The sequence below is a fragment of the Falco naumanni genome, chromosome 9 (genome assembly GCF_017639655.2).
Source record: "Falco naumanni isolate bFalNau1 chromosome 9, bFalNau1.pat, whole genome shotgun sequence".
Classification (NCBI taxonomy): Eukaryota; Metazoa; Chordata; class Aves; order Falconiformes; family Falconidae; genus Falco; species Falco naumanni.
The window spans coordinates 46568569-46589556 of NC_054062.1; the positions used below are offsets into that span (position 1 = coordinate 46568569).

The 20988-nt window shown below is 39.6% G+C and overlaps 1 protein-coding gene across 2 annotated transcripts; it reads right to left on the reverse strand.

Moving 5' to 3' along the window:
* Positions 1-1407: 1407 nt before the first annotated feature.
* SAMD8 (sterile alpha motif domain containing 8) lies at positions 1408-18835 on the reverse strand. Of its 2 annotated transcripts, none has more exons than XM_040606453.1 (6): positions 18680-18835; positions 11092-11700; positions 9234-9329; positions 8407-8524; positions 7454-7604; positions 1408-6489 (listed from the first exon to the last, which is right to left on the reverse strand). In XM_040606453.1, exons 2-6 carry the CDS (start codon positions 11670-11672, stop codon positions 6185-6187), a joined length of 1251 nt encoding a protein of 416 aa, XP_040462387.1. In that variant the 5' UTR covers positions 11673-11700; positions 18680-18835; the 3' UTR covers positions 1408-6184. The 2 variants fall into 2 exon arrangements, with proteins under 2 accessions (XP_040462387.1, XP_040462388.1); XM_040606454.1 differs by lacking the exon at positions 18680-18835 and adding an exon at positions 18610-18630.
* Positions 18836-20988: the final 2153 nt, after the last annotated feature.

Here is a 20988-nt window from a genome sequence, read left to right on the forward strand (position 1 = left end):
TAAGAAAAAAAAAATATCACACTGAGGAAGGACTTCATATTAAGGATTCTTTCTCTAAATTATCAGATCGATCAAGATTTTTTAATTCAGAGCGAGGTAAATGAAAAACTTCCTAACAGTTCAGTATGCTAAGTTTACCTGGCTCACGCTAACTGACGAACGTTTTAGCTGGATTAAGGTCACAAAACACATTTCAAAATTGCCATTTACAAGTACGAACATACAACTCCAGGGTGCACAGCATGCCTGGTGTATACTGTTTTAAGAACAAGTACACATCCTTTCACATACCAGATGACTGAAATCCGTGACTTAAAGTAACAACAAACCTAACATACAATCCCATTAGAAGGGTATAAAAGTTTTCAGAAGTTATCTTTACTCTTTCACAATTTTTCCAATAGTTTTTATACTCTTGATTTACTGTAACGCTATTCACCACCAACACCCAGAGACATTAAAGTTATTTCAGCTGAAGAGTCTTTGAAAGCCCTCTTCTCATACTTCACTGAGATCTTCAAGATGAGATAAATTTTTTAATAACACAAATATTAAAGCTATCTGCCAAAACAATTTACAACTGACAAAAACATCAGGCATACCAATACATGCATTAGGCAGCATATGTTTTCACACCAGTAAAACAGAGCTTTGGGGAGAAAAAACTCTAAACCCTAGATTACTCAGGCACACTTTTATGGTCACAACACTAACAGAGATAATAAGCCATCATTTTACATATAAAATAAATCAAACATTTGCCATCTTTCAAATATTTTATTTTAGTCCTTTTAAATACGTTTTAATACAACAAAGATATAAAACAATATATTAATTCAATCCGAGTTTAGAATCAAAACAATATTTACTTATTTACAGTACTCACTTTAAACTTCACTGGCATACCTTCTAGCCATTAGGTAATACTATTTTCTCTGTTGGAACGAAATTGAACGAACTGTTCAGTGTCAAAAGCCACGTTCCTGCATCCCTATTACGTTAAGTACCGTGTACAATGCAGTTTGTGGTTTCTCACATCTGAGAAATTTCTCAGATTTGACAAAACTTAATTGAAAGAGCAAACTAAAGTTAGAGTTAGTCTTTCTAACTACGCAGTCACGGGGCATCTAGGTTAGGTTATTGTGTTCCACATTTGTCACCTTAAGTTTTACACACCTATTACAAACTGGCTTTAAAAATGTGCATGTCACTGAATTATGTACATAATACTCACTGCAAATTTCTTAAGATGCAAATGGTAAGTATGCAGGACACTGCTACATGGAAAGTTCAGTGTTCACAATACTATAGTGTTTGAGCTGAGGGCTTATGAGGGTTTTTTGGGTGTTTTCCTTCATATAACGAACAAGACATCAGTAGGTTCACTCCAAAGGACTTTTTCCCCCCCCCCCCAGAAATACTGTTTCAACTAGAATAGCGACAATGTCAAAAGATACATCAGAAATAGTAATCTGTATAAATCATCAATGGTTTATCAATTAACACTTGATTGATAAAGTCCACATGCACAAAACAGTTCAGACGGTAAGCTGGCTCACTGCTGCCAAATATACTTCCATCTCGACAAGACTATGATAGGTTTCATAGTTACAGGTCAAGTTTCTACAAAAGTATCCTAGACTATTCAAAAAACCCCAGGAAAATCAGTATTGTCTGTACATTACTGCAATTTGTCAACTCTTCAGTAGGAACTACGTGGACAGGATGAAAAACCACCGTCATTACAGCTTGCTTTTCTTGTGCTCCTCATCCACAAAATCTACTTTTTTTTTCCCTAAGATATCTGCTATTTCTTCAAATGTGTATTTAATCATTAAGACTCAGCTCCACAACAGTTTTGGTGCTTGAAAACCAAATGGACTTTTGCACATCAAAAAACTAGCTAAATAATAATGAACAAGTAGCACTATGTATGCGAGCACTGCTTAAAAAAATCCAAGGAATGGCAAAGGCCTTGCAAAAGACTGATGTCCCAAGTTCAACCCTTCTGTCCTCCCCTTCGGTGCTCTTTTTGGCACTACATGAGACAGCTGTACAGAAAAGATTATAGGAACCTATGCTTTTATCCTCATTGCAGGGTTTCAATACTTCTAAATAACCTTATTTAACATGCGTGCATCAAAAAACATCTTCCCCCTCCCCCCCAAGTCATTGAACTGACTCTTGCTTCTCAAAACAGCTCTCAAGGTTTTATTTTGATGCTTTGTTGGGGCTTTTTGTTGTTTTGTGGGGTTTTTTTTGTTTGGGTGGGTTTTTTTCTTTTACTGATTTATTCTCTGAGATCACAGTTAAGTAATAATTTCTTTGAAATTCTACTGGAATGTTTCCTTCTATAGTAGATGGGGGGGGAAAAAAGAGGGAAAACCAAAAGTGACATTACCTGTTCCCCATTACCGTAGCACCACACCACGCACAGCATGCGCTTGGCCTTATCCAACAGAATACTTGAACTAAAATGGTAACCCTCACTGAAATCCAGAGTATTCAGTGATTTGCTTAAAGTTAAGCATACCTATTTGCTTCATCACAAGCAGTATACCAACAGGATCCATCCAATTTTTGCTAGTGTTGGACATCTAAATACTTCAGGCCTATCTACATTTCTGTACCAACACTTGTGTGTTACCTTGCTTACCAGAGGACATTAAGATAATTAGCATATATGGAAGCTTTCTGTATTGTTATTCAAGAACAGCTGGAGGAACCTTGCTAAAATATACACCTACGGATGTCCAAATTCTGTATGCAGGTGTAACAGCATAAACTCACTAGTTTAAGGGATCTTCCAGAAAGTGAAAACTAAAGGCGAAACGTTTAGGAAAGCTATTATAAGCAGCTGTGTCATAAGATACAATAACAAGAAAACAAACAAAACAAAAAAAAAAAGAGGGGGGCAGTGTCTATGTGTCTATCACTTGCAGGCATGTGCACATATATCCCCAAACTGGTAATAAGGAAGAGCTCAAGACTATTGTTAAGTCTCAAATATTACCAATTTGCTAAGCTACCAAAAAAATACGCGACCCTCCCCTGCTTCCATATATCCAGAGTTATTCAGTTAAGACTTCTCTACTTGATTAGTTACTGGACTAGATTACTAGTGTTAAGACACTTGCACTCGCTGACGTAACACAGTAATTCATTCATTCCTCTGAATTCAGATTATGTGTGCGCTTCCCACAGACCACTGAAGATTAGTTTGCACACAACAGGTGCAGCAAGTTAAAGGACAGCAAAAAGACCAGCGCACAAACAGAAGGGAGAAGGACAACCTAAAAACACTTAGCATTAAATCCAAGGCCCAATGATGCTTTGCTGCCTTTACTTGAAAGTGCTTGTCAGCAGCAGAGAAGCTGCAAAATGTTTTTAGAACACCGACTCTCTGAAAAAAAGATACAGAATTTTAAGCCTGTCAGTTATTTGCAACTTGTTTCCATCTATTAACAATAAAGCTTACATTACTAACTTTACAGACCAACCTGTGCTCTTTGGCATGGGAGATCAGATTTTTTCTGTCTTCTAGCAATTTCAAGCCTTACCCTTGCATGTCTATAGACAGACAACACAAAATTCCAAAAACAGAAGTGGGGAATTGTCCTGACAATGTTTTAACCCCACTTTATGCTCACAAAACCAACCTCTGTTTATTACTTATCTTGGACTCAGATACTTAGCATCAAGAAAAACAGCACAAAAGAACAAGCTTCCTTTAAAAACCACCGACAGCCAATGCTGATTTAAAACATGGATTTACTTAACAGAATTTGAAAAACTAAATTAGAAAAAAGAGAAGCCTTATGTTTCAAAGTATATGATCTCCAGTTAAAAAAAGAAAGTATTGAAATATAGCTTTACTTTATGTAAACATTATTACACTGGGCTGCACTTGAAAATTCTCCTGCATGTCCAAGTTGCAAAGTAATTTTTCAGTTCAGACACAGCTACAGCAGTTAGCACTGACATGGTTCTTTTCAGAATCAGCAGCTTTGCAAGTTTAACTGCATACCTCTCCATACGTTATAACTCAGAAAACAATCCTGCACATACAGAGAACAGATGCTTCCTAGAGTTTAAAAAAAAAACTCACCAACATTCACAACTGTGTGTGCATTGCAAAGGCAAATATAAATTAACAAATAGAACTCTTTGATTATAAAGTCTCAAGAGGAATGTTCAAATTGCTTTTCTGAAATCAGAAAGGTAAGAACGGGAAATGAAAAATCTTTCAAATCTTTCAAAATATTTTTTCCTTTTTTTCTAAGTGTCAGCATACTCCCCCAATCTGGATGGCAGGAGCCACCAGGCTACGGCAGATAGAACAATACAGCATTAAACCTGCAATTTTGCTAAAAAATTGGAATGTTACAAATATAAAAGTCTGCGGAATAGTACAATGTATGTGTGCTCAATACAGCTGGCAGAGATACTCTAAGACACACAGTTCCTCTGTGGAATAGGAGCTAAATTAAGTTAAAAGAGTAATGTACTACAGAGAGGGGAAGATAGTCAAGTTAGTACAATCCAGGTTTATAAAAGAAACACAATACAGCAAGGAGTAGCCCACAGTAAGTTACAAGCCTCCAAGACATGTCTTAAAATTCCCAAGGGATTCCTTTTCATGCAAACGTAAGTAATTGTGGCCATTAAAAGTCAGCTTGTATCAAACTGGCAATGCTTAATCTAACTTTCCAAGGCTGACTGACTTACATTACCTTTTGCACATACCTATTCTGAAACTGCAATAACCAAATAAAATGCTCTAAACCATTTCTCTGATTTGCACCTTTTACCTATCAGTCTTCATTTAGCATAAATCTAACTTAAAAGTCTCTACAGCCAACGTTAATATTGCCCCCTCACAAACCACAGCACAAGAAGTTACCTACCAGCTGTGTGACCCTTGTTTACACATTATGGACTCGGAGTGTTGGTTTGGGGGTTTTGTGGGTGTTTTCTTGTGCCTGTTTTGTTTTTTAAACAAACAAAACTCAACTGCTTATGGTACTTTTATCTTTCGGTGTAGTAAACGAGCAACTTAATTTAAGAACTAGTCTCTTTTCACGCTTGCTAGAAGAACTTATACTGCATGTGTTTACATATATATAAACAAATATACTGTGTATATATATATCCAGAGATAGTCACCATATTGTTGACACCAGAGTGCTAAAACATACATCAATAAGAGCACTATTTCCAATACTCACTATTACTTTTCCTGATAGAGTTACTACATGCATTTTCCCCATCCATTTATGGGACAGTAAGATATATGAAGGTAACTGTTCCATTTTTCCAATGTTAAAGAGCTGCTCCTAAAACGCATGCACAGGTTTGGGTATAAAGCAATTAAAACCACACAAAAGTCATTTTGTGCTTTAAACTCACTAAAGCTAAATTAACATTACTTTCAGTGCATGTAGCATTTACTTTAACTCATTTAGTTAAACACAAAAGGGAAAACTTCCAAGTGCTAGAACAATCATACAGACAACTGATAGACTAGACTAAATAAGCTGTCATTAAAAAAAGACATCACTGCATAGCCACAAGGCAGACTTTCATTTTTGGCAACCTGTATGCAGACCATTTATACTGTCAATTATACTTTAAGACTTGTTATTTAACAGTTAAGAGACCCTTTTAGCAAGGAACTATACTGCTTTCTTCATTATGACACAGTACTCCTCAGTCTTTTAAGTATACACAGAGTTTGTTTTGAAAATTACATTTATGACTGTTTTAGAAGAAAGTCTTCATCAGGTTCTAATGTTTTAGTGTATGTAAAGGCTGGCACGTCAGGTAACGAAGACTATGTGGACCTGTAAAGGGTCTGTTCTATTCAGTACAAGCATGTGTTTGAGGTTACAGTTACATAACACTCACATACAACCTTTCTAAGGGTAACAGTATTCTGGTTTATATTCACGGTTCACTGATAGCCTCTACCGTTCCCTGCATCGTTTTCTATTTCAGCAACAAGAAAACAAAACACATCCCTGTGAAGTACAGGAACCCTATTTCACGGTTAGGAATCTAAGAAACAAGACAAGGAGGAAGAGATCACGGAGTGAAAAACGTTACTTTACATCCCCCCACAGCTAGCCTTGTAGGATCTTAAGTCATGACACTTCACAAAAATCTGAACTGTCACACACACTCTTCAGCCAATCAATCTTTTCAGTATGGTAGGTTTTGAAAAGGGCCAGCAATACTCGTTGGGAACAGTTCCATTAACATTGCACTCAAAAAAAGAAAACATTGGAAACCAGATCCTTGCTCTCCTACTCTGTTGATATGCTCTAGTATTAGCCAACGTATGGTAATACAAGAAGAGTCTTGTAGTGATGTAAAAGGCAATGAAGACGTCTATAGAATAATGTTCATGTGCAGCCAAAATGAAGAAGATTCCAAAGAGATTCAGGACCCAGGACAAGGTGTGCAAGAAGTTCCAGCTCCTTGGTGTATCTAGGAGAAAACAGAAAGCGACTAACCTTGAATGTCTCAACAATCTGGGTCATTGTGAAATCCAGGCCCAAACGCTCCAGGTTTTTGCACAGATTTTTTTTTATCCAAAAATGTGATGAAGTCACCATCTTCATCTGGAAATACTGTTTACATCTACAGGTCCAATAAACCCAATAAAAGCAACCACAGAAGTTATAAATGTCTATCAATGACTTCCTTTACAAATACAGCTATTACACGTTTCTGGATTAACAGAGCATCCTGAAATGGTTTAGGACCACACAAAGCAGAACTGTTTGTTCAACTGATTTCTTTTAATGAAAATCATGCCTTTTCCATGTAGTAAGGGGAACTATGTCATAAAACATACATTACTTTGTTACTGCAGTCATTCAATCATAGATAAACTAATTACCTTAGTTATTATTTACTTACTGTATAATGTATCAAATCACACTTTGTATTTACAGAGAAGCACTACTGTTTCATATACTCTTACTCATCATGAGGTTTTGTATTTTGGCTTTAGGGCTTACACTGAACATACAGCCACCTAGTCAGGTGTTTCCCCTGACGGGGGGGTCAGTGGCAGATACCTACAGAAGCCTACAAAGTAAGTATTTTCCCTAGTATTCTCTCAGTAGCAAATCAGAGAGCCTTCCCAATTTTCTTGGCTCACGTGTTCTGTCAAATGTGCCCTATCCATCCTTTCATTAATCTGAGCAGTGCTGTTCCTCTCCTGGCTGCAAGTAAACAGTCACAAACCTGAGCAACAGCACAGAAATCCAAATTTCTATCTGTTTGCTTAGATGTAACGCTCTGAACTTTTTGAGGAGGTCACGCCGCAGATATTCTTAATACTTAAGGACATCTAAGCATTTACGCTCTCACACCCTTGGTTGACAGCAAGCAGTACGTATTCTTAACACTGAGGGACACCGAAGTATTGACACACTGTACTTACATTCTGTGACAAAGAAGTTGAGCATGGTCAGGACGACAGTGTGGCCACTGAACATATAATCTCCACACGTATGTACTCCAGTCAGAGTCATTCCAAAGCCACTCCATATTGCAAATGCCCGCTGGAGTTTTGCCCAAACATTGCCATACAACTAAAAGACAGTAACATTAACCTTTACTAAGTTCCAACCCCACTGCCTGAACAGTATGTCCTTACAGTTAGCTGTACAGCTATGGATGTTTAATACCGTTTATCATGTTGGGTCTTTTATTAAAATGCAGGTTAGCACATATTTGGATTTCATCATGGCAGCGAATCACACTAGTAACTACAATTACTAATTGTATACATCATACCTCTGGTGAATACTGGAATTTAGATAGAGTATTTTATTGCAAGTGATTTACACACAGGGTCTTCTTGAATATATTCAACCTCCCAATGTGTCTTTGTTAAGCTCCCAATATATTCAGCTTAAACTGTCTTCTAACTAAAAGTTAGGAACCATAAAATCCCGTGTTCTGGAATATCTCTCAGGGTGAAAGGGTGAAATAATAATAGGTTTTGGGGTTGGGTTTTTTTTTTGAAACCATACATCCAACAAGACAAAGAAGCAATTACTCCACTTTCAGACTTTCTTCATGAAGTCATTATCTTAAATGCACACTTCTATGATGTATTCTTTCCAGTTTACATTGTGAAATGCTCTGAAAACCCTTCCACAAGGAACTGTCTCCTTTCCAATGTGGCAAGTGCTTCTAAGACCCCTAAGCATGCTTGCCTGCATAATGGCAGTTAATGAAGGTGTGTGGAGGGGAACAGCAGAGAAATGATGATGTCGTTTGAACAAACACACATCTAACATTATGGTCACAACAATCTTAATCATATCTGAGATAAAATATTTTAAAAAGGGAAACAAGAAAATAATTTAAAGCATTTAAAGTTTTTACCTTTCCAGTACATTGCAAGTGCTGGCCTGGCACAGAGAGTGAGGTAACAAACATTGTAATGCAGCGTAGTAAGAATACTGTCCCCATGAGGCTGCACAGCCTTCGCAGAAGTATAGATCTGGGAAAAGTACAGAAGAAATGCTTGCAAGAATCCTGATACATTGTATCTTTAAATCAGGAAAGCTACAATAAACATCCCCCTGCACCCCAACTTAATCCCATTAAATCCCTTCATCATTGCTGCAAGTTTCACAGTAAAAAAAAAAAATAAAAATCAGTAGTACTGTAAAGGTATGGTTCCACATGGCAGGGTGAAACATTGTAGCAGGCTTACTGTACAGGTAAGCTCCACTTCTCTGCAGCTACACTCCTACCAGCTTTGGCACTCATACCTTCTGTTGGCAAACTGATAAAAATCAACAAAACTGGTAAAAATTTAACTTAAAACACACACAAAAGGATTTCCTACCCTTTAGTGACAGCAAGCTGCTAGGCTGCCTCAGTCATCCTGCAGAATTTCACTCTCATACAATTTTCTTATATACAAAACTGTTATTGTATGAAGGTATTTACTGACAACTCTCAAACACGTGTTCTGAAGGAAATTACATACAAATCTGGTAGAAAAGTAAAGTCAGATTACCCCTTTGTAAGATTCACAAGTCACCATTCTTGATTAAACCCTCCCTAATCCGTTTTTACAGGGACATATTAGAAGATTACATGATTCTCACTGAACAGAAAGTCTTAAACAATCACCATGAATTCTTGTCACAGTCCTTTCTCTGAATCTAAGTAGCAGTTAATTTGGATTTTATACACCGTACCTGTGTTTGTGAAGCAGAAGAACCAACAGCCAAATATAGCAAAGAATGACACCACATACTTCAGTCATAGCAAAAGCCCATGGTATCCTAGGGACGCTAAAAAAAAAAACCAAAAAAAGGATGAAGCAAGAAAGTTAACTTATAAATACAAAGGTTTATTTTTTCTTTCTAGTCTCAGTATTGAGTACAAAGGCATACAAAGTCCTTACTACAAAACTTGCATTAGTCTAACGACAGTTTAGACTACAACTAAGAATTATTCTGTTAGACTGAATGAAATAGAATTTGAATTACTTTTTATTTACATTATCTCCTTTCTAATAATGTATTTTCAGCAGGCATTTACCCAGAATTCATTAAGTCAAAGAAAATCTCTAGTATGCTCTCTTAATTAATGCATCATATACTAACAGGATGTGTTCCTCTACCACTGTTGTCCAAGAACTTTTTTCATTGTGACACAAACTTGTATCATGTCAATTATGCTGCTTACGCTTATAAGAATGCCTTGTCAACACAATTAACGATGCAGTCTAAAATCCTAAATACTTGTAATGAAGCACAACTGCACAGAAGTGTTAAGAAAAAATAGAAATTGTTTTCACAGTTAGATTTCAGTGATAATCACATGTAAATCTTTCAGCCTTGCTTATCAAAAGATTTAAGAATTTCTTGCACACATATGGCACCAATAACAATTTCCACTCTGCAATTACACCAAAATACAGATCAACAGGTTTCAAGAGAGGCTGCTCCTCATAGTTAGATGTTTCCCCTGATACAAAGGGGTAACAAAGCACTGCTCAAATTCTAGCTTTGTAGTAATTCCCTCGCATTGTTTTGTGAACTGCTGCTTTCCAACCTCCCCCATCCTCCTGCCCACTGAAAACCGTGGTAGTGCCTGAGGAACAAAATCCAGTAATGTCATAGCTCCTGTCCTCTCTCCCCTCTTCCACTCTGCTGGATGTGGTCCATTCTTGCTAAGTTTTATCTAAACTTATGGGGGACTCTGCAACTTACTCAAAAGATTAAAGTCCTACTGACTTCACGAAAATGGAAATTACTGACAGGGATAAGGAGATCACAAAGACTGAACTCTTAAATGGTTTATCTTGTCTTTTAAAACTTTCTAGACAATAAGTTCTCTGCGATGCACCTGCACTTCCTCAAAGGGAGCATTTATCCTCTATTAATCTGCAGTCAATGACTAGAATTTCACATGTGCTACTGTCTTTCTCTTCTGCCTGAAGTGGAATATTTTCTTTACAAACTGAGCAGGGTGCCTGAGCCGTAACAGTGTTTTAGTACACAGATACTCTACAGTTAAAAAAGATACTGGTCTATTCATTCTGCCTCAGAGTTTCCCTAAACCACCCAACAAGTTGACAGCAGCTCGGGAGACAAGAAAAATACAGCATCAGTGCTATTCCCTTTCAATTTCCTTGCTCACTGGCAGACCAAAATACTCCATCAAAAGTTTTTCTGCATCAAGATATGTTAAGCTTCATAGGAAACATCTGGATTTCAGAAAAAGCATATGGCTGCTTACCTATGCCAGCTGACCATTACCCTTTTTACTAGAATAAGAGGATGGAAATTCCCATGTTGTGATTAGATGAAGACACAGAATTAAATACAAACTGGGTAGAACAGCAGCTCAATTTATTTTCCCTGAGAATACTAAATCTCTGCATTAACTGATGTGCATTTCAATCTTAGCAGATGGGTTTACGACAATCTAATTACTACTATTTTGCAGAGGCATCTTCCAGAGTGTATGAAACTTCGAGAATGAAGAAAAGACAGCCTACACTTTCACCATGAGGTTACTACTTTGTTTTAAAAGAAAATTTCTTACCTATCTAGAAATATGTCTGGTAGAGGTGGATATGTTTGCATGTCAGGTACTCGCTCATGCACTATAACCATGACAAATGATGTAAAGCCAAACACTATGAAGACATACACACAACTTAAAACCGTCTTCCAATACTCTGGGTCCAGTCTTCGTGTAGTGTGTTTGTTTTTTCCATTTGCATATTGATACTGATCACCATTCAAGTCAGTAATTGCTCCGTCATAGTCCCGAGGTACTTCGCCGTTACAAAACCAATCTGTGCCCTGTAGTGAACCAACACTTGGGCACGTTGTGCCAACATGACTATCGCTGTTGTAACCAAGCTCTTCCAGGACATCAATATGTTGCTTCTGCAGTTTGCGTATGGACAACATTAGCCTTTTGATATCCCCCAGGACTTTGATTTCCAAAGGAGGGGATCGTAAATCATACTCTGTAAGTGTCAGCAGTGTAATTCCATCTAGCCTGTGTCTATTGCACAAAACATCCACATATTCACAGAATCCTTCTTCCTTCAGCCACTTGGCCACGTTCTTGGTAGTCCAACGTCGAATGCAGAGCTGGTTATTGCCTGCCATCATCCTTCTCTATCCGCCAATAAAAAATCACCTGTTACATATCAGAGAAAGAGAAGACTTGATGTTTAACAAAGATTACTGAAATGCCACTGTATTTCTGTGATATTACAGGTCCAATACATTCTGCTGTTTTAAATTATATACTGAAGCTTTGGTGGCATGACACTTCCCCCTCCACCTCTTCCAAGTAAACTTAAAACTAGGGATCTACGATTCTATTGACCTGAGGTGCTTTAGTTGTATGTTGACAGTGCAGTCATCATATTTCTTTGTTCAATCTCAGTAATTAAGACAGATGCTTGCTTACTATATTGTGAAGCCTTTAAAAATATTCAGCTTTCGAAATAACATAACTAGAAATTAGAGCATAAGCTTTAATTCCAAAGCATCTTCAAAAGCAACGTGGTAATAGCTAACATCACACACCAAACCCAAAAAAAGAGGTATTCTCTTCATACAGATTTCTCAATAATTGTTTTCTTAAGTCTAGAATATTCCTTGAAGGTAGGCAAGACATCTCAGTGCCATTTTAGTCACATGTTGATGACAAGTCACCAGAACAAGTTAAGAACAACCACCAGGAAAAAAAATGCACCACTGAATGTTAGATGGGATACATGAAAAAACTTTCAAAGGCTACCGGTGATGTAGAAGTAATAAAAAGCCTATCCAATATTTAAGACCCACAGCAGTACAGAATGGATTTGTGCATAATTTATATTTGGTGGCTTATGTACAGCTACCATCTAAGAAACAGCTACAATTTCACAGCTCTTTTGTACTTGAAAGAACAGCTTAATTAACTAGAATGCTTCAATCATGCCAATCAAATCTCAGAAAATACAAGATAGTACAATACACCAGTGCCACATATATCATTCAAGGTTTTCAGAATGAAAGCAAGGAAACAGCCTATTTAATCTATTATTTAGCTTCTCTATATAGTAAACAGGTACTCAAACCCATCATGAATATTCAACACAGTTTTACATCTTTTTTAGGGGCATAGCTCTTGCAAAAACAAGAAGCTCTTCCCTTCTCCCTTCTCTTTTTAAAGAGGTACTGTACCTATTATTAGAAGTAGCTCTTATTAGTGTATGCAACTTTTCCTTCCATCTAATTAGCTTACATCTACTAGGACCACACGCTATTTTATTCTATATCAGAGAAGATTCAATTTGTCCAATGAGACCTCCCAGCAGTACAAAAGTTTAGATTAGAAACAAGTGCAAAGTTGCCCTTCTAAAAGAATCAAGGGAGTGACACTTCTGAATATATTCTTGAGTTGATTGTGTATTAACAACATGTACTTAACACCTAGTTTTAATTTCTCAAAACTCCATACACAGCCAATATGTATACATGTGTTCATATCTTGACTTAAACAGTTGACAAAACATCCATAAAGCCCCACTAGAATCTCTGCATTTACTGTATACTCTTCCTTCTACACACAAAAGGGTATTTTCTCACTTCTGTGTTACCTTACTATTTTTGAAAGTCTTGTTCAGAACACCTGTAACAACTACTTGGCTCACACAGCTATTAACAAAAGGAATTATGACATATAATTTGTAATTAGTGATCAATTAATTGAGCTTCTTTGTACTACCTATTTTTACCTTACTCCAGCAAAACAAGCAAACAAACTCGAATTGCTTATCTAGACTTCCAGCTTTCCTCGTTCAGAAACACAGATGAAATACTGAAAAAATCATTAATCAGTGGGTTTTTATAACACTGTAACCATCACAAGTTTTCTAAAAGCAGTAAATTCAGACTCACCAAAAATATGATCCACTTACTATTTTGTCTTCTAACCAAAGCAACTTGTGAGGACAAAGTCAGGCAACGCTCCCTAACGAGAATTCTGTTCATTCGTCACTAGTCAAGTAGCCTAACACCAGCCTGGCATTTCTTCATTGGGCGTTACAGGAATACAAATCAACCCTTACCAAACACGCAATAAAAGTAACATTACAACACGGAGTGAGCATACTCATCAAAGGTCACTACTGAATGGGCTGGACCTGGGAGAAAGTCTACATTAACTTTAAGATGAACCTGATAGGACCCGCTCCTGTTTTTAGAGCTGTCAAAGACAAGACATGTAACCAACTGGAAAAGACGAAGAAATCAACAAAGAAACAACCACTTATGCAAAACAAATTTAAACCATTGTGCACAGCTGGTAGCTAATTTCATCTCAACAGCAACAGTTAAGGATCAGTTTTGATGACAAGGCAATTTCTTTAAACTCAGAAACTGCCTCCTCCTTCAGACTACTCATTTAAGCGCCACTCTTGTGGTTTAAAGGGTAAAAAGGGCCCTCCCTAAGAGTCTCTGCACTTGGTATACAATACAGATCTCTGCGCCCAACTGCTCCTATCAACTTTTGAAGCTTAGGAAGGCCAGGCCACAAAACATTTGTTACACTAACGTAGCAAGAGACCAACAGATAATAAAGAGATTACCTAGATAACTGTACTCGTTCTCCTGAAAGAAAACAGCACCAGTAACTACTTCGCCTTCTACATTACTGGTTTTATCACTGAAACCAAATAACGGATAACATTATTTAATGATGAATAATATGCATGAGTAACACAGAGCAAGCAGACTTAAGCATTAGAGGGCAAAATATACTTTTCGCTTGACATCAGCAATGTTTGTAGCTAGCTAGTTGATTACTTTCTTGGTACTGTGACTTTATACTTAGTCAGCTCATCAGCAGTACATATCATGTGTCCCATTTCTCTTTTTCCTTCCCCAGCCTCTCAGTTAACAGCAAAACACAACTGAACGTGCACTTCTTGCACATGTTACATGTTTATTTTTTTAAAAGAAAAACTTTACTTTATGAACCATGAACATTTCTACAATTTGGTTAGGGCATTTTAAGAAATGAGATGCCAAGTATACCCTAGCTGTTATCACAATATTTTTCCTAGATGTATATTTAAACATGGAAAAGTAACCTTTCTCAGAATGATTACCCAATATTCCACCATTTTTTCCTCTACTGAATTACTGCCAGTCAACCATTAAATCCCTAACTTTCCCAGCATACAGACTTTGAGTCAGTATGTTTAGGTAAAAACACGGGAAGCTGAACATGCTTATCAGTACTCTAGAATAGCATTAATATCACACTAACTGCAGTCTTGTTACAAAAACAAAATGTGATTTTATATATATATATACATTATACCAGAATCATGGCTGAATGGTGAAATAAGAACCTAGTTATGTCCGCAGCAGTTCACAGCACGTTGACTGGATTTGTTTAGTCCGGACAGGCATGCAGAACTCTACCAGCACTATTACTGCTTCAACACCTGCCCTCATGTGCCTGGGAGAGCCTGTGATGATATGGGCTCTTGATTTCAGCCCCGGCTAGGTTCAATTCTCAATTCCTTGAGAGGAATTTTAGGAAGAACGCTGAAGAACGATCAGATCTCAAGTGATTTAACCTACATTTCTTTGTGGAAGGTTTCAGGCTGAAGTCTGAATATAGGCAATTCCAACTCAGCCTCTCCTTCGCTGGCTCCGCTGGCCTAGGAGCATGACATCTCGCACCCAGGGGAAAAGCTGTTCTATACGCAGGCTGCTGGTTCACAATGTGGGCGAGACCCAGGTTTGAGGCCTCGGCTCCCCAGCACAAAAAAGCTATACTCAAAAACATGTGCTGAGCCAGCCTGCAATAATAAGGCTACTGTCACATACCAATTTAGTAATCCTGTGCTGGAAAAGGAACATACAGCACTGCCTTGTTATGTGTCAAAAGCCTCGGATGCTCTGCTGACTTGCATCAAAAGCTTGTCGCTTGCACTTCCTGAAAACTCTGAATTCTCCAGTGCTTATTTAAAGCAAACAGCACCAAAGGTTTCATTGCCATGTAATATACAGTGACTTAAGCCTTACCCTCTAAATGCCACCATATACAGTACAGTATCTTGTAAACAACTGGAGAAAAAGACCGCTTGCAAAAACAATACATGATTTTTCAAGGTTTTTCTTAATACAATAGCTACTATACTATATATAAAACTGATCAAATGCAGCACAACACCCACCACGAGACTGAAAAACTGGGTATTTTCCTAAGGCAAGCATACAACAATTTCAAATGCAGAAATATCCCTGTAAAACTTGCATTCAGTTGTACTTAGTGCCTTTGCTGTCGGAGTTGTTTCATAAACATTTATAGTTAGTGAGATTATCAGCAGTACCTTAGCTGTACCCAAAGGTCTTAAGTGCTATTTATGAAGGTAAAGATAAGAAATCTCATAAAGTAACACTTGTTTAGTTTACTGTATGTCTTGGGTTTTAAACCATCAATGAAGATGTGCTTTTCAAGAAGTATTTATTGAAGTGCTGCATTGTGGAAAATATAGAACCAGTACTGTAAAATCAAAGATTGGCTCTGTACAACTCAGAAGTCTTTCTGTTGGAATGCCTCCATGCAAAACTGACAGCAGCTGCTACAGAAAGTCCTGAAAGCTAAACATACTTGTCTTAAGAACCACTAAAAGCAGTTACATACTGCGGCAAGCTGAACAGAACACATACTGCTCCCTGACTTTTACACCTCATTAAACCAAATGGGTTGTACTGTACTCAAGTGAACACTAAGAACAGCTCAACTCCTAATCTACTAACCAGCTAACAAAACATTTTTATCCTATCACCATACTTCGAGGTACACACAAGTGATTTTTAAACAACTGATCAAGTACTCCACCACTCATCTTAGGATGCAATTCACAGTATTGCATTAATATTTGTACAAGATCTTGAACATTTCACATACTAAATGTCACGTGTCAAGTGTTTTTTCCTCCAGCTTCAAGAAACAGCATATCCATCTCATAACGGAACACTTTCTGCTCTTTATCCTTATACAACTCATCAGCAAAACAATTCAGATATGCTTTTCCCCCTTTTATTTCTTTCTTCTCTTCCCACAGCCTCATCTTAGGATGGAAATAGGGGAAGATATGAGGAAACTCCCCATCCAGATTAAAACCAGCACACCATCTTAAATGAAACTCTGTTCTTACTCTCCACAATCATTTACAACCTCATCTTTCTGGTCTAATGAAAAATCTAGGAGTCTTCCTCATTCCAGATGTATTAAAATAAGTAATAAAAAAAAACCCTTAAAAGTTATGTGATTATCAAATCAGCATCTATAATGTAATATGGTTTATGGATCTCAACCTGCTTAGCAGGCTGCAAAACTGAGCTCTGTATGAAGAGTGATAGTACAGAGCCTGAAAGATCTCAACTCCTAGGACAACTTGTGTTTTTAATTGTGTATTACCAAAAAAGACCCCAACCAGCCAGCAAAAAGAAGGTCACACAGAATAGCAAACAAGATAAAATTCTTGCTCTTTACAAATCTACAGGATGTTTCCTTCACATCCAAGTAGCACTTTCGCAACAACATTTTGCAAAACTTCCCAAAGAACTTCCTTCCACTGGGTATAAAAATCAGTTCGCCCCAGTCCTGCGTTAATTCCACCTTTTTTCTGTATCACAGAAAGCAAAAGGAAGAACAAGACTACCTCCGATACCCAGAAAGGGCCCCCACCCATCAACCGGGAGGGGCATTTAATTACCAGGAAACATCTTGCTGAGCTCTTGCCACTCCAAAACACTGCATGAGCAGCAGCTCTGCAGGGGTGGCACTGACGCTGTGCTACACTGGGCCAGCGGCACGAGGGCTCCGTGGAGACGGAGCACACTTAGCACAATTGGAATGTTCCATCAAATCATCTTACAACATGCAACATGTGTCGGGTTTTTATAAAGCGAATTTTGCAAACTGAGGCATCAAATACAAAACCATGAGACCACTTCAACTCCAGTTACAAACCCACTAAACACGTGGATGTCAAAACTGCCTCTCATTTACCTCTTCCGTCAACTTACACAGCTGATAAACCTATGCTTTTGAAGTATTGTTTTTTAAACATAGCAATCAGCAATCGTTAAGTGAATAGCGCCAGAGGCCACCTAATGCACTGTCAGCGTAGGTTTGACAACCTGAGTGGACAACAGCTCCTGCAAAGTTTCAACTTTCTAAATACACCCAGGCCTTGAACTCACACAAAACCTGTCGGGTCCAGGCAGACTCCTCCATTTAACCCTCAAACCTGAACAGCAGGTGTGCAAACCGGCAGCAGCACTCTCCCATGAGGCCTTATCAAATCCTACAGGCTCAAAAGCTTTTTGACTCAAAGCTAAGTACTTTGCCCTTAGAAAATCCACTGATTTTACACCACTGGAGTTGAAAATTGCAAGATAGCAGCCTCTGTTTGCCTTGGCACGACTGGTTTGTTATCCAACTGTAAGACTGACACAAAGCATCATTTCCAGAAAGGATTTGTTTCCTGGGCAGGCTGACACAGGACTGAGAAAACAAGTGATTTCCCTCTCCTCCTACACCTGCTACAATAACAAAAAATAAACCCTGCAAGAAGCCAGCCCCCACCTGCCTGGGCTGGGAGCCCCCCTCCCGCCCAGCGCCTCCCCTGCCCCCTCAGCCTGTCACGGAGAAAACGTGCACAGTTCAGAAGGAAACCGACGCGGCTGGGCACAGAGCCTAACCCCCTCCTCCTTTCTACAGCAGAGGGAATAACTTCAGGGAGAAACGAGCAGGATTTTAGTTTCTGAGGAGAGTGGTTTCCTCAGCAGCCGGCAGGGGAGCGCCGGGCCGCCAGCGCGGGGAGCCGCCGCACCTCAGCGGAGCCCAGCCCGCGCACCGTACGCGCACGAACCACGGCGGAGCGGGCTTCAGCGCAGACAACCCACGCCGGAGGCTCTTCCCGCTCCTGCGGCGGGCGAGCCCACTTCCCTCCCCTCACAACCCCGGCCCGAGGCAGCTCTGTCCCTGCCGAGACCCGCGGAGCGCACACACCACCCTCAGCCCCACCTCAGCGGGACGAGCGCCTGGCCCCTTCCCGGCGGGAAGAGCCTCCTCACCTCACCTCCCCTCCCCTCACCTGCCGCCGAGCCAGCAGCGCTAAGTAGCGGTGCCGCAGCGCCCGGCCCCGGGGCGGCGGCGGCTCCTGCGCGCCCTCCCTCTCTCCGGCGGCGGCGGCCACCGCCAGCACCCCATCACCCCACCGGAAGTGGCGGCCGCCGGCACCAGCTCCTCGCGGGTGGCGGAAGGGGCGGAGACAGCGCGGGGGCCGCTTCCGGGCGGGTTGGTCCCTCAGCGCGGCCTGCCGCCGCCCGCCGGGCCCTGTCGTGCCCCACCCCCCCCCGGGCCCTGCCGCCGCTCGCCGGGCCCTATTGTGGCCCTCAGGGCTCTGCCGCTGCCCGCCGGGCCCTATCGCCCAGCGCACGGCGGCCGGACCCCGCCGCTGCGGGCTCGGAGAGCTTGAGGCGTTGCCTTCGGGAACGCCTGCAGCCCTGTGTTCCTCTGCGTTCCTGCCGCGCGCAGTGCAGGCCGTGCAGCTGGCGGCGGGGTTACTGGGCTGCCTGGGCCCGGGGAATGGAGGTCTTAAATATATGGAAGCACAGTCACAAGTGTTTCAAGCTGTGTGAAAACCTCAAAATCTGTATCCATAGGGCAGCATATTTTTTATTAAAAAAGAATGTCGAGATTCTTTTGTCCTAAGAAAAGAACAAATCATCCATAATCACAGAGATCAGCTGAGGGGAGAAGGAAGGACTTTTTTTTTATCTAACTGAAAAACAGAACATGCTTCAACAAGGCTAAGGGTATAAAGCTGTACTGGAAGATGCAGTGGTGTGTTTTCCCAGTATGATCTTTCTGTCCGTCAGGAAGTACCTTGGTACAGCCTGAACCCAAGAAAGATGGAGGTTTCTAACAACCTAAGTAGGTTTTTTTTGCTGACTTTTTTTATGCAAGATGAATAGTCAGAGAGTGATCCTGACAATTTAAAAAACCACTAGTGCAGTAACAAAAATACACCCATCCTTCATTTAAAGGCATATGTCAGGACAAAATCACAGAGGAATCTTACAGGACTCATTCTGTCAATTTTCATATCAAGCAATCATTACAAAACATTTTCCTTCCCTTGAGATGCACCGGTTTTTGCAACGTTACTCTTTTCCGATGTCTGCAGGAAAAAATAAAAAAAATATATCAAAACTGGCAGCTGGCCGACAGCGCTCACTCAGGTCTCTCCAAGGTGATCCAAAGCACAGATGTGAACAGCACAGATGACTTATGAAAGCCTCAGCAAGGCACCTTAACTTCAGGAGCCAGGGACTCCATAACCTATCAATAATACAGATGGAGGGGATAGGAGACAGACATTTTAGAAACAAATTGCTTCAGAAGTAAACTTATTCTGCAAATTCAACTGAATGTGATAGCAGCCAGCCCTTTGCAGCAGTCTGAAGAACGTGCAGAATTTGCTTTGTTGGTGATGTAATTACTATCAGGTCCAAGACAAGTCTTAAATTGTAGCTTCTGTTGAAGTAAAAAGCAGGTGCCAACGTGGCTTCATTAAATTAACTACACCAGCCTTTTCAGAGAGCTTGGCCTTGTATTCTTTCTTCACAGAGAAAAAAAAAAAAAAAAAAAGATCTTTTGCAATGCTTACATGCCACTACAGTGAAACAAGGAAATTTTGCATTTCAAAACGCTTCAAAGCTACATCAAGTTGCCAAGTCATCAAACAAGCTAATACAAATGTGCAATCCATGACTGTACAATCGCAATTGTAACAGGCTATACACATTTTAAATAGATCAAGTACTGGATGTTCAGAACCGAAACAAGCTCTAAGAACTTCTGCTCATTGCCACATGCCCTGATACCTCTTCAAAGATGCTTATCTCTAAGCAGTCTGTTCCGTCCTGCTTTTATTTTTTTTACACCAAAGAATGTGTAGTTTCCCAAATGAGTTGCTGAAATTGGATGGAATATACCACTGTTTGCCAGTTTAGCAGCTTCTGCAAACAATGTAGGAATTAAGTACAATTTCAGTCCTCACAATGTTCCCCTTCTTTTACTATATGAAAAATGGACAAGTCTGAATTCATCAGTGACAAACCATAACATATGCATTAATCTGAAACCTGCCTCCCCCCCAAAAAAAACCCAACAAAACTCCAAAACCACAAATGGACCTTGTCTTCCTGTTAATAAAGCAGATTGAAAGTTCAGGCAATTTTGCTTACTCCATGTCCGCATAGTCATGTTCAAAATAACTAGCAGTTATCTGACAAGGAAAACACAAAGTTTTAGCAAGCAAGGCACTTCAGTTAAACAAGAGATTGTGCTTCTCTATTACATGCATTCTTTGCTTTTCCTGCCATGAATTTTTCTTCA